Here is a 13878-nt window from a genome sequence, read left to right as displayed (position 1 = left end):
ATCCGGGGCACGAAGGATAACATTCGGAAACTGGTCAACTCAGTGGATGAGGGCCAGTCGTCTGAATATTCATTTCTGGAAGTTAACATCTCCGAGAAAGATAGAGGAGAGGTCAGGCGGCCTCATGATGACCCCATAGTCATCGAGTGCAAAATCGCCAATCAAAGAGTTGGGCGGATCTTGATTGATACCGGGAGCTCATCTGACCTCATAAGCTACCGGTGCTTGGAAAAACTCAAGTATAAGCCCAGTAGCATGTATCCGGCCTCATACCTTCTTGTAGGTTTTGGAGGAGGAGTAGTACATCCGGTGGGCATGATTGATCTACCCATCCGGTTCGGAGAAAAGGGAAAGGGCCGACACATGGTTGTCAAGTTTCTTGTTGTAGGAGAGCTGACTGCCTATAACTTGATTATTGGCCGCTTAACCCTTAACATCTCAAAGGCTGTCATCATCCCATCTCTAATGTTGATGAAGTTTGAAAGGGATGATGGCACAGTCGGTTCCTTGAATGGGGACCAGAAGATGGCGAGAGAGTGTTACCTCTCGGACATCAAACCAACGCTTGACACAGACGGTCAAGAGAAAGAAATAGTTGAACTTGACGATTGTGATCTAAGTTTACCGGCTACTAAGCCAGCCGGTAAAAAGAGGAATGCGGATCAACTAGTGCCTGTAAAGGAGAAACAATAGCAATCACTGTCCGGGGAGAGGCCAGACGTCCTTCGCCCCCAGCCGGCTGGAGAAATAATTGACATTGTCCTTGAAGACAGCCGGCCAGACAGAACCGTCAAGGTTGGAACGGTTGCTTTTGAAAGCTTGTGACCCGACTTGCTCCTTTTGCTGAAGGAGTTCAAAGATGTGTTTGCCTTTGAAGTAGAAGAGATGTCGGGTGTAAGTCTGGATCTCGATGTTCATAAACTCGCTGTGGATCCTAAGAAGAAGTCGGTCAGGCAAAAGAAGAGGAACCATGGCGAGGAAAGGTCCCAGGCGGCAGCAACCGAGGTCAAGAAACTCTTAGATGCTGGGTTCATCCGGCAATGTTACTACCAGGATTGGGTAGCCAATGTCGTCCTTGTGAAAAAGCCGAATGGAACCTGGCGGATGTGTGTAGATTACACGGACCTGAACAGGGCTTGTCCAAAAGATAGCTACCCGCTTCCAAAGATAGATCATTTGGTAGACTCTACAGCCGGCCATGCCCTGATGAGTTTCATGGATGCCTACTCCGGCTTCCATCAGATACCCTTGTGGAAGAAAGACCAAGAGAAGACGACTTTCGTCACAGATCAAGGGCTATACTGCTACACGGTGATGCCGTTTGGGTTGAAGAATGCGCCTGCCACTTTCCAACGAATGATGAACTCGGTCTTTTATGATCAGATTGGAAGGAATGTGGAGGCGTACATCGATGACATGATAGTCAAGTCAAAGCTACAGGCGGATCATCTAGCCGACCTCCGAGAAACCTTCACCACCCTCAGGCGGCATAAAGTCATGTTAAACCCGAAAAAATGCGTCTTTGGAGTTGAGTATGGGAAGTTTCTCGGATTTTTGATTGATCAGAGAGGCATAGAGGTCAATCCGGATAAAGTGCAGGCGGTGATTGACATGCAGTCGCCTCGTACCGTCAGGGAGGCTCAAAAGCTTACCGGTTGCCTGGCGGCATTGGGGAGATTCCTCAGCCGGTCAGGCGACAAGTGCCTGTATTTCTTTCAAGCAATCAAAAAGAGGTCGAGGTTTGAATGGAGTGAAGAGACTGAGGCGGCATTTCAAAGGTTGAAGCAACACTTGCATTCTTTGCCAAGATTAGTGAGTCCCCTACCCCAGGAGGCTCTCTACATGTACTTGACCGTCTCAGATCATTCTTTGAGTGTCGTTCTCCTTGCTGAGAGAGACGGCAACCAGCTCCCGGTCTACTTTATAAGTCACGTTCACCGGAATGCTGAACTTCGCTATCCCATGATTGAAAAATTCGGTCTGGCATTGTTCAAGGCAGTCAAGCGGTTGAAACCATATTTCCTGGCTCATCCGGTTACCGTTTACATTGACCAGCCGCTCAGAAGGCCTATGACCACTTTAGAGTCATCCGGAAGAATGATTAAATGGGCTGTGGAAATTCAAAGTCTAGAAATCACTTTCGAACCCAGGCAGGCAGTGAAGGGTCAGGCGTTTGCCGACTTCATTGTTGAAATGACAAGGCCGATACAGCCGGATAAAACTAATCAAGTTTGGAAAGTTTATGTAGACGGGAGCTCTACGTTGAATGGTTGTGGGCCAGGCGTAATTTGTCATTCCCCAGAGGGGGACAAATACGAATATGCTCTATGATTCAAATTTCAAGCTTCGAATAATGAAGCTGAATACGAGGCCCTGCTAGCCGGTATCCGCATGTGTAAGGCAGCCGGGGCAAGGAAAGTTGACGCCTGTTCTGATTTTCAACTCATTGTTAGCCAGTACCACGGTGACTATGAGGCCACCCATCCGGTGATGGTTAAGTATCTTCAGGCGGTAAAAGAGGAGGCTGGGGCATTTGATGAATTCAATCTAAGTCAAGTACCCAGGTCCGAGAATAATCAGGCGGATGCATTATCAAAACTCGCATCATCCGCCACATGTGATACGCCTAGGTCAGTCATGGAAAAGAAAAGCTTTGAACAAGACCTCATCGGAGTTCTAGATCGAAGCTCCACTTGGATGGACCCCATCCGGGATTATCTGGTAGACGGCACCCTACCGGGTGTCTCTTCAGAGGCGGCTGCTCTTAAAAGACGAGCATTAAGCTTCGTAATGCACAAAGGTGAACTCTTCCGGAAGGGTTACCTGTAGCCTCTATTCAAATGTGTTACCCCAGAAAGGGGAAAGGAAATACTGGAAGATCTGCATGCCGGCTTCTGTGGATCACACATTGGCGGGAAGACACTTGCCAAGAGAGCCAGGCGGCAAGGATACTTTTGGCCCACCCTCGAGGCAGATGTATTAGATCTGGTAAAAAGATGTGACAAGTGCCAGAAATTTGGCCGGCTGATCAGACAGCAGACAACTGATTTAACAGCTATTCACAGCCCAATTCCCTTTGCCAAATGGGGCATGGATATTTTGGGGCCATACACTCCTGCCCCAGGCGGCAAAAGATACATTTTGGTGGCTGTTGATTACTTCACCAAGTGGGTTGAGGCCGAGGCGGTAAAGGGCATCAAAACTAAGGATGTCATCTCCTTCATTTGGAGAAATGTCATCACCCGGTTCGGTGTACCAATGTCAATGGTCTTTGACAATGGCCCCCAGTTCGAAACGCCTGTCCTAAAGACTTGGCTGCAAGATCAAGGGATTTTCCATTACTTTGCATTCGTGGGCCGTCCCCAAGTAAACGGTCAAGTTGAAGCTTTTAACAAGCTCATCTCAGGCGGCATAAAGAAAAAGATTGAAAAGGCAGGCGGTCTTTGGGCAGAGGAGTTGACTCACGTTCTTTGGTCTATCAGAACTACTGAGAAGGGGTCAACCGGTGAAACTCCATTTCTTATGGCATATGACACAGAGGCGGTGCTTCCTATTGAATTATATGAGCCAACACTTCGAATCATGTTATATGATGAAGAGGCAAATTGGGAAGCCATGCGCCTGGCTCTGGATACTCTTCCTGAAAGAAGGGGAAATGCCACCTTGCGTCATGAAATCTACCGTCTGCGAATGATGAGGGCCTATAACAAAAGGGTGCATAAACGTCCCCTAAAAGTTGGAGATTATGTTTTACGAAAGCTTGAAGCAACCGGTAGGGCAAACGAACAAGGGAAACTGACCCCAAATTGGGAAGGACCCTACCGGATTTTTGAAGAAGTTAGAAACGGCACATACCGCCTGGAAACCCCAGACGGAATGCGGCTGCCTCGTACCTGGAATGTAGATAACTTGAAAAAGTACTACTTCTAAGGATTTTGCAATTTTTTGTAAATCGTATTGAAATGTGAAAGCATATAATTTCCATTCATACAATTGTATTTGCACCTGTCTAGTGCAAGATCAAAGACGGAAGAACACTTGTCAAAAACCACTGCTCCAAAAAGAGTAGTCATCCGGCGACACCCATCCGGGTGATATCGTTGAAGAGAACAGCTCCCTTCCGGGTGGTACATTGTTCTAGCGATCCAATAACTCAAACGACATTTTCTTAAAAGAAACTTGCAGCCGTTAGAAATGATCCTTCGCATCTAGGATTCACCCGGCAAGGACCCAAACGTGGTCCATCCGGCAAAATGAAATTCCTAGTGGGCTACTACAACCGGGTATTATCTAAAAAAACCCCCAAACGGTTTTACAACCCATCCGATATTTTATTGTACCAGCCGGGGCAAGAGTAGATCAACCATTGATCACCCATCCGGCTGCCAATGAAACGGCTGCCTGTTTACCGTTGGAGTAAACAGTTAGCCATTTCAGGGGCATATCATGGTATCGTTATTTCATCCGGCGTATATAGAACGGTTGATCATGTTAACCGGATGAGTAGTAAACAATGTAAAAACTTGTAAAAATGCATAAATAAAAAATCAAATGCAAATAGTAGAATAGCAAAACCGACTGCGTCGGTTAGTAGATTAAAAATTTACTAAATAAAAATGTTAACCGGACCCCCGTCAGGGAGAGAAACATACAAAGATACACGGCTCGCAGGCCGGTAAAAGAAGTGGTAATAAAAAGGAGAAAAATTCATTGTTGTTCCTACTACTGCTGTTGCTCTGGCTGCTGCTCCGGCTGTTGCTCCTGCACCTGCTCCTGAGCCGGCGTTTGAACCAGAGCTATCCAAGATACTGTCACCCGGGGTGCTAGGTGTACTCGGAGAATTTTGCAAAACTTCCTCATTAGGACCCACCTCAGCCGGTTCCTCGGCTTGTTCTTGATTTATAGGTTCAGCCGGATCAGCGACTGCATCATCGGACTGGTAGTCAAGGTCGATTGCCGTCACTCTGATCCGAGCCATTTTGTCCTGCACATGAACAGAGACGGTCGGATTCGATGTAGGTGAAGGTTGTTCCAAGCACCCCCAGACGGCAATCCCAGTCCTAGACTCAGCCGTTCCTGGTGACCGGCTGACCACAGTCGTAGGCTGTGCCGTGTGTGCATTGGTGGAGTCCATATCCTAATACTATGCAACCGGAAATAAAAGAAAGTGACAAGTATAGGATGCAGGCGGTACCTTTGATGTGAGAGTTGAGTGTTGGCTTGAAGTCACCTCAGACGGGGAACTCCGCGAAAATGTTTAAAGCTGAAAAAAGACAAAGTAAATACTTAGCCGGTTATTCATTAACTCGCCCAAAAACCCCCCAGACGGTGTTTAATGAGGTGGGCCAGAAGTACCCTAGACGGCATAAAACCGGATAGGGGTTCTCTACAAACATTTGTAATGACTGGCTAGAATATTGTAAAGCTCTCTATGATACCCCAGACGGTATTAAGCGAGCTGGGTCAGAAGTACCCCAGACGGTTAAAAACCGGATGGGGGGATATGATTTGCACTATAGTAAAAAGCTTAGATTATTTGTACAGTTCACCGAATAATACCCTAGACGGTATTCAGTGAGCTAGGTTAGAAGTACCCCCAAACGGTATAACACCGGATGGGGGGGGGGGTTGTGATAGGAATTGGCATAGTAAAAAGAATAGGGGCTCACTCCATGATACCCCAGACGGCATCAGGAAGGTTGGGTCAAAGATACCCCATCCGGTAAAGATGCCGGATGTAGGTGCTGCATCAGCATCTAGGGTCAACAAATACCTCAAACGGTAAAATACCGGATGGGGATATAGAAGGATCTGTTTCAACAAGGCATGTTCAAACAATACCCAGACGGTGAGTCACCGGATGGGGTTGCATTGAACGCATCTTCAAAATTGAAAAGGTCTCGAAAAGGCAAGGATGGTGACCCAGCCGGCCTTGAAACCGGTTAAGGTTTTTTGAAATCGTCACTTGCCAGGGCAAATACCCAGACGGTGAGTCACCGGATGGGGGTGAATTGAACGTATCTTGATAAAAATCCTAAAAAGAGGCAAGGATGACCCATTCGGCTTCAAATTAAAGCCGGTTGGGGTTTTTAAAATCATTTCTTGATAAAAACTCAGAAGAACCCTAGACGGTGTTAAAGGATAAGTCTATTGGAGGAAGGTTCAAAGACCCCCCAGACGGTGTTAAACCGGATGGGGGTGTTTAGAATGCATAATGCTTAAAAGTTGAAGACCCCTCAGACGGGGCTATGCCGGCTGAGGGAGAAGATTCCACAATGGGATATGGGTTAAAGGCCCCCCAGGCGGCATGCAACCCGGATGGGGTGAAACGTTCAAAATCCTCAAGCGAAAGTAAAAAGAAAAGGGCAGCTGGTACCTTAGAGATTGAAGAAAGAGTACCCAACCGGTCGCCGGATGTGCTCGATTTGAAAATGCCGGATGCAAGAAAACTTAAGAAATAATGCAGCCGGTATCAGAGCTCTCTCAGAAATTTTTTGAAAAATATGCAAAGTGTGGAGGAGAGAGAGGGTGTCTCGTATTTATAGAAGGAGCAGAAGGCGAAACGATGCCTTCTGCCGTAAAAACTTGAAATTTGAAAAAAGGAGGGAAGAAGACGAACCGTCTCCTCCCATGCGTCTGACACTTGTCACAGGTGACACGTGGACATTCCACGTCACACCTGTGAGGGGCAGATGTTTAGGGTAAAAATACCCTAAGACACGTGGCCCAATAAAGGCTTGCCACGTGTTAAGATTGCAACGGTCAGCAAAGGCCCAATCCCTTTGCAACACGTGTCATTGTACCCTAATTGAGGTACAGCTCTCCCCTACTATAAATAGTAAGGGCATACCTCATTAATAGGGATCGAAATCATTTTTCACAAACCAACAAAACACAAATCCCCTTGCAAACGCTCTCAACTCGAGAAGCATTTATTGTCTTATTTCCCCATTTAGAAAGAGACTAACTTAATCTTCGGAGGCGGAACACCCCAGCCCCAGCCGGAGTATTCTGTTATTTGTGCAGGTATAGGAGAAGGAAGGAGCATACTAGGAAATTGTAACTCTCCCGTAGGACACATAAAAAACCCCCAAACACAAGGGTTCCTATATTATTAACATTCTACTTTTTCTTTGCAAATTAAATTTTTTCTAGTAAATTATTGTTGGATTAACATTATAATTCGTTGTATATCAAAAGGATAATATACAAGTTCATCAATTTGATTGACTAAGAGATTAAAATCGACATTGTCATAAATTATTGTGGTATTATTGTAAATTCGATAGGCTGAGTTGGAAAAATTGGCCACGTATGCAGAAAAGTAATGGTGTCGTTACTGCAATCTATTTCTTCCATCCTCCATCGTAGCTTCTCGCTTTTTTGTTTTCTAGATTATTGAAAATTAAGCTTAATGGCAGCTTCAATGGAAGACATGATTGTCTTTACCTTTTTAACATTTACCATGCCCTAAATTTCACCTATTTTTCATAAGGTTTTCATTTAATATGGCGACGAAGCCACTGAAAATGATGGTGTTGTTAATGGAAGGCGGAGACGAGGAAGATGGTGTCGGTGGAAGGTTGACACGATGAAGATGGTGGAAATGGTGGTGTCGGTGGGAGTTGGGTGGAGATCGGGGAAGGAAGAAGAAGGAAGGAGAAAATTTCAATGGTGTCGGTGGAGTAACACCACAATGCCCATTAACTTCACTTCGATTTGACCCACTCTCAGCTAGTGAGTAGGATTACTCATGAACTAGTATCCGATTATTGTTCTTTAATATTACAAGTTTACAACAATGCCATAAAATTGACAGTTTTTGTCAATTTAAAAAGATTAACCAGTAGGGGTGAAAGTTCGGTTTGCAGTTTGGATTTCACACCAAACCGAATTAATTCGATTTTGGATTTTTGAAACCGAATCCAAACCAAATTTGGATACAGTCCAATCCAATCCAAACCATTTCAATTCGGTTTTGGAAATTAAATCCAAACCGAACCGAATTTTTTGTTAGCTTTGTCGTTTTGGGGAAAGTGAAGCAAAATTAAGAGCAATTACGAAATTAGAAAGAAAATGAACTGGAATTTGGGGAAAATGAATCCCTTATAATTTTAATTGAAATTCAAGCAAATCCAAAATATAACAATTCACGTAGATCACATTAACCTTATCAACGCATATTTAAGCAAAATTGAATTTGGCTAGTCGTTTCCCTTTTGAAATTTCTTAAATCATTTCCATAAATCTTTCATTAACAAGAGTCTAAGCTAACACTATCGTTCCAATTCTTCAAATTTTAAATGAAAAAAAAAATTGAAGTCTTCTTTCAAGAGAAATTGAATAAGAAAGGGAGTAGAGGAGCGATAGATCGTCGGAGATTGAGAGTGATAAACAAGGTGGAGCAGTGGAGCCGGTGGTCGGTGATTGAGAAAGTGGCTGAAAAAAGTGGGAAACGGTTGGGATTAGATCTAGGGTAGTTGCTGCAATGAGTGGCTGAGAGTGAAAGAACATGGAAGAGAAAATGAAATAGGGTTTTTGTCTAGAGGTTTATATATGAAGGGGAAAATGGGCTGGAGAATTAGGATTTTTAATATTTCGTTTTCAAATTTCGGTTTTCGGTTTTTTGAAGCTTAAAACCAAAACCGATCCACAATCCAAATTTTTTTTTTAAATCCCAAACCAATCCAAACCGAAATGTTAAAAAAACCAATCCAAATTGTTAATTCAATTCGATTTAGTTCAATTTGTGAATTTAATCCATATTACTTTCACCTCTGTTAACCAGGGCTTGCTCGATTAAAAGCCAATACTCCCACAAGAAAAGCAAAACATTGGAATTGCCAAAAATACCCCATGTTTACTCAAGTTAAAATACCCACCTTACCCCTTAATATATTTTTAGTGTACATGTTTTATGTCGGACATAAACTTGGTACTTTTATAAAAGCAGAGTATGCTAATTTCCGATTTCTTGTGGAAAAAGAATACGCAAGAAAGCTGATTAAAGAGAGAAACCAAAATCAAGAGAGAGAAACACAACAATCTTACTTCAATGGATCCCAAAAACACCAGCTCTCTACTCGTCGACGACATTCAGCGAACTCAGTATGCCCTTTTTATCTCTCTTCTACTTTCAATTTCAATGCAATAAGGGTTCATTTCACTCTATTTCAATTTTTCAATTTTTGGGTCATTTCTCAGATTCCGTCGATTAGGGTTTTGGAAAAGCTAGATTTCTTAAAATATGTTGTGGGTATTAATTTTTGATTGTTTGTAATTACAGTTCATTTTTTAGAGAATTGTTTGAAATTAGACGTTAATTAATTAGTTAATTGGGAATGGAATTTGATTGTTTGATTTGTATGAAACAGGTATCCTTATGTGACTGGGACATCAGTTATCGGAATCAAGTATAAGGATGGAATTCTCATTGCTGCTGATATGGGAGGTCTGGTTTTTTGTCATGTTGTTTTTGCGATTCTTTACTGCTTCCCATTATATATTTCAGTGAGTAATGTATACTTGTGTTTGGGCTTTTGGGGTTTGGTACGAGAGTGTTGTGAAAATGTTATTTTTCGTGTTTCGCTACGAGGGTTAGATGGTTTCGATATGGAACTTGGTAGGGGATGAAAAGGTGTTTTCTTTTTGGAAATTGATCTTATTGAATGATAAGGAAGTTAGGGTTAATCTGAAGTACATTCAGAATAACTCTTTTGATCCTACAATTTGTATGATTCATATTAGGTGGTGGTTATTATGGAGAATCTATCTATTGAGATGCAACCCTTTTGATTTTGCTATCTACTTAGCTTTTAGCTTATAGCCGCTAACGACTTCCGTCTGTTGGACCTTTCTGTTTGCACAACTTAAGTGGACAAAATGTCTCATATAATATTGGGCAACTGCCCTTTAATTTTCTTGGTTGTTATATAGACTATATAGAGTGAGAGTGAGGGATAGCTCAAGTGGTTAGAGCTTCCCTCCCAGTTCTATGAGATTCTGGAATCGATTCTCACCCCCGCCCATTGTGGCTCTTTGAACCCCAAAGAAAAAAAAAAAAATGACTGTATAAAGTCACCCCTAAAGTTTTAGGTTTTGGAGCTATGCTTTTTAGTCTTTTGGGATAATTACATACAAGAAATGTGTTTGAGGTACCAATTTTTAGCCTGTCTCACTCCCCAATAGCATAAAAGAAGTGAGGACTGAGGTAACCACTCATTTTACTATGTCCAATGGTTGGACATTAGTTATATTCTTAATTTTTGGGTTAAACTTATAATACTTACCTGGCTATGTATGCTCTAGTATCGTGTCATCTTTTCCAGATACATGGGTATAACTTACAATGCCTTTGTCATCAATCTGACTGTTTGTGGACTCCAGTGAAGTTGTAACTGAGCATATTGGGTTTCGGAACTAAGAAATGGTTAAAGATTCTTTTCATTTCATCTATGATGATTTTTGAGTCTCAGCATGTCTTCCTCATTTGTCCATGAGTATTTCAAATCTAGTAGTATACTTTCAAAAGTTCTAGTTCTTGTTGGTGATTACTTTCTAGATTTCTGCTTCTGCCTCTTTCATGGTTTTATAGAATTTTCTGGCTAGAATGCTAGATCTCTTTTTAGCTCTGATGCTCCTTTTTAGTGTACCAATAATGTTTGGTGTGTGGTATGCCATATTTCCATCCCTGTAGCATCCCTCCTTTGTCTATTTAACAAGCTCTTTCCGGAGTGAGTTTTGTCATCCTCAACTTGCCAATAAAATACTTTTAAGGAGTTTGTGTGTGTGTATTAGTTATTGTACATTCCTTCCATCTTAATCGTGGCTACTTGTTAAGGTTATGGGGCTCAAAGATTTAATGACTGGAATATAGAAAGCAGTGGTTGTTTACAGCAGGGAGTTAATTGAATTTATGTGTGACATTAGAGGCTAGGAAAAAGGCAAGCTGGTGAAATTATTGACATGTCAGTGACAGTTGGATGTCAAAGTGCTTTTAGTTATGGGTTTTTTTTAATAATTAATTTTATTTATGATTGAAAAGTGTGAGATTCTGTTCACCTTGATAGTTGTGCTAAGCTTAGGTCATGAATGATTCTCCTTCAACCTGGAGGTCAGAAAAATATGATGGTTAGGCTAAGCTCTGAAAATGTATCCAAGATAGAAATGTAAAAATTAAAGTGAGAACTGAGGTTTTTGTCTGCAGTTTAAGTATTTTCTTTTTGATAAATTTTTTTTTCCTCTGATCGGCTGTCCTTGATTATCTTCGGTTGTTGTAGTATTTGACAAAGGAACTGAAGTCTTTTTTTGTTATAATTTTGTATTATTGTGTTATGGTTCCATGTTCTTAATTTAAGTCCTCATAATTGTGCTATCATCATTTCTGATTTTATAGAAAATATTGAGCTCATCCTGGCCTTCATGAGTACATGTTTTATTTTTCTCCCCGTTGTTGAATCAAGTTTTATCGCCTATTTTTGGAATTTCTCGAGTTCTCCACCAAATAATTTCCACAAGTCTTCTTTTGCTATTCGTTAAAAAAGTTATATGATTATAGGGGATGAGAACATCTTCAATCAATTATTAAGGTACTAAAGTCTTGGATTTTGGATTTATGTGCTGATCTTGTTGAGGTTGTTCTGCTAGATATTTTTATTTGTAAATTAAACACAATATCAGGGGTCTTCTTGTTATGTGTAAAAGCGGTTATCTTTTATCATTCAATTAACCAAAGTATTGACATGTATGACAGGTTCCTATGGATCCACATTGCGTTACAAGAGTGTGGAGAGATTGAAAGGTATTGGGAAGCACTCGCTTCTTGGTGCCAGTGGAGAAATAAGTGACTTTCAGGAGCTTCTGCATTACCTTGATGATCTCATGTAAGTTATAATCCTGTTGGCATTTCTTTTGTTCAATAAGTGCATTTAATTTTGTGCTGAAACATGCTGCCATCAAGTAGCAAGAGCCAAAATGGCTGTAATTTTTTACTCTTGAAGCCCACAATAGTTATATCGAAAATACAATAGCAACCTCTTTATGTTTTTTCCATCATTGATCTGCCTTACTTGTTTTTGCTTTCCTGACTCGTAACTGCTTCTTTTTAACCTTGATGTTTGCAGTCTGTATGACAACATGTGGGATGATGGAAACTCCCTTGGACCTAAAGAGGTGCACAACTACCTGACTCGTGTTATGTATAATAGGCGTAACAAGTTTAATCCACTTTGGAACTCTCTTGTCCTTGGTGGAGTTAAGAATGGACAGAAGTACCTTGGAACGGTGAGTTTTTTTTATCTTCAGCTTCATGCACGGATGATTGCTGTTAGTATGTTTTGCAACTGAAGTTAATTTTTATTTTTTTTGGGTGGAGATTTTGAACTTTGACATTTTTTTATGCATGTTGTGCAGGTCAATATGATTGGTGTACACTATCAAGACAATCATGTCGCCACTGGATTTGGTAATCACCTTGCGGTGCCAATTCTGCGAGATGAATGGAAGGAGGACTTGAGTTTTGAAGATGGTGTTAGGCTACTGGAGAAGTGCATGCGCGTCCTACTATACCGTGATCGATCTGCAGTCAACAAGCTTCAGGTCTGTTCATCTTTGTCATGATTTAGTATTGATGACATGCTTCTCTAGCCATATACAAAATTTTCTCTTCTTTATACTGAAACTGAAAATATACACCATTTTGGTAGCTTATGCAAATCCTTTGAGTTGTTAAAGACTCATTATTTATTCATGCACTCATTGATCTCCACTTATAAATATTCCATATGAGTTTTAGGATGAATTACTGTTTCAATTCAGGAATATGCAGCATGTTTTGTTTATTTGTCCTTGTTTATTTTTTTTTTTTTTTTTTTTTTTTTTAATGCTTCTTTCCTAAGGTTGCATTATACTTGGAGATGTCTGAGATAACTGGTCTCTATGCACACATAGTATTGTAATATTAGAGCACATTGCTAAAGATTAGTGAGACTTTAAGAACCCTGAAATATGGGACTTGTGCTATTTTATGATGCCTATTTTAGTCGAGGTTTGGCAAAAGGATTGGGAGCCATTTTACTTGTTTGAAGTGTTTGAATGTGAAGTGGTTCACCTTGTACTTTTTCTCCTTGCCTCTATGATTTTGGGTAGGGAAGATAAAAGAATTCAAATTTATAGGGAAAGAATGATTTGAACTGTGCCTTTGGATTGTTTAAGCTTTTTTGTTAATTGTTTTAACATGAATCATGAAAATGCATTTTTTAAAATGAGACAGCTCTAAGGGAGACCATGCTATATATATATATATATATATATATATATATATATGGTCAATGCAGTGACCTTTTGGCATACTCAGATGGATGCGTGGAATATGATAGTGTGGATTTATCATCTTTCCCAAAATGCTATGTTTATGTCTTGGACGATTAGAAGTTTTCTGTTTAATACTGAAGTCCAAAATGTTTATGATTCACTACTTTATCAAATATCCTCTGCTGTCTTTTAAGCATTTGAAGAGTATGTCTTGTACTAAATATTACTTTGAAAAATATCAGATTGCAAAGATCACCGAAGAAGGTGGTGTGACAATCTCTCCACCTTACTCATTGAAGACATATTGGGAATACGCTGCATTCAAGAATCCCACTGCTGGTGCTGAGGGCTCATGGTAGATGATTTGCCTTGTAGTGGTTAAAAGTTGGGAGTGCAATGAAATATGACTTTGAGGCTTTTGTTTGTAATATCAGCTTCATTCACTTTTAAACTGTACTTGAGAACTAGAATGTTTTCATGGTTAGCCCCCTGTGCAAACCCTATCAAGAAATATTGTTGTTAGTTATTGCAGTAACATTATTATTTGCTCATGTGATTATGGATTTC

General features: G+C 41.0%; 1 protein-coding gene across 1 annotated transcript; it reads left to right on the top strand.

The window, feature by feature from the left end:
* Positions 1-8947: 8947 nt before the first annotated feature.
* On the top strand, positions 8948-13862 carry LOC110717886 (proteasome subunit beta type-4-like). Its single transcript, XM_021896670.1, has 6 exons — positions 8948-9108; positions 9375-9451; positions 11753-11882; positions 12123-12282; positions 12412-12597; positions 13554-13862. Exons 1-6 carry the CDS (start codon positions 9056-9058, stop codon positions 13668-13670), a joined length of 723 nt encoding a protein of 240 aa, XP_021752362.1. The 5' UTR covers positions 8948-9055; the 3' UTR covers positions 13671-13862.
* The last annotated feature ends 16 nt before the right edge of the window (positions 13863-13878 follow it).

Source organism: Chenopodium quinoa, unplaced genomic scaffold, assembly GCF_001683475.1.
Source record: "Chenopodium quinoa cultivar QQ74 unplaced genomic scaffold, ASM168347v1, whole genome shotgun sequence".
NCBI lineage: Eukaryota > Viridiplantae > Streptophyta > Magnoliopsida > Caryophyllales > Amaranthaceae > Chenopodium > Chenopodium quinoa.
Note: the sequence above shows the minus strand (reverse complement) of the source record. Positions and strands in the feature narration are given on the sequence as shown.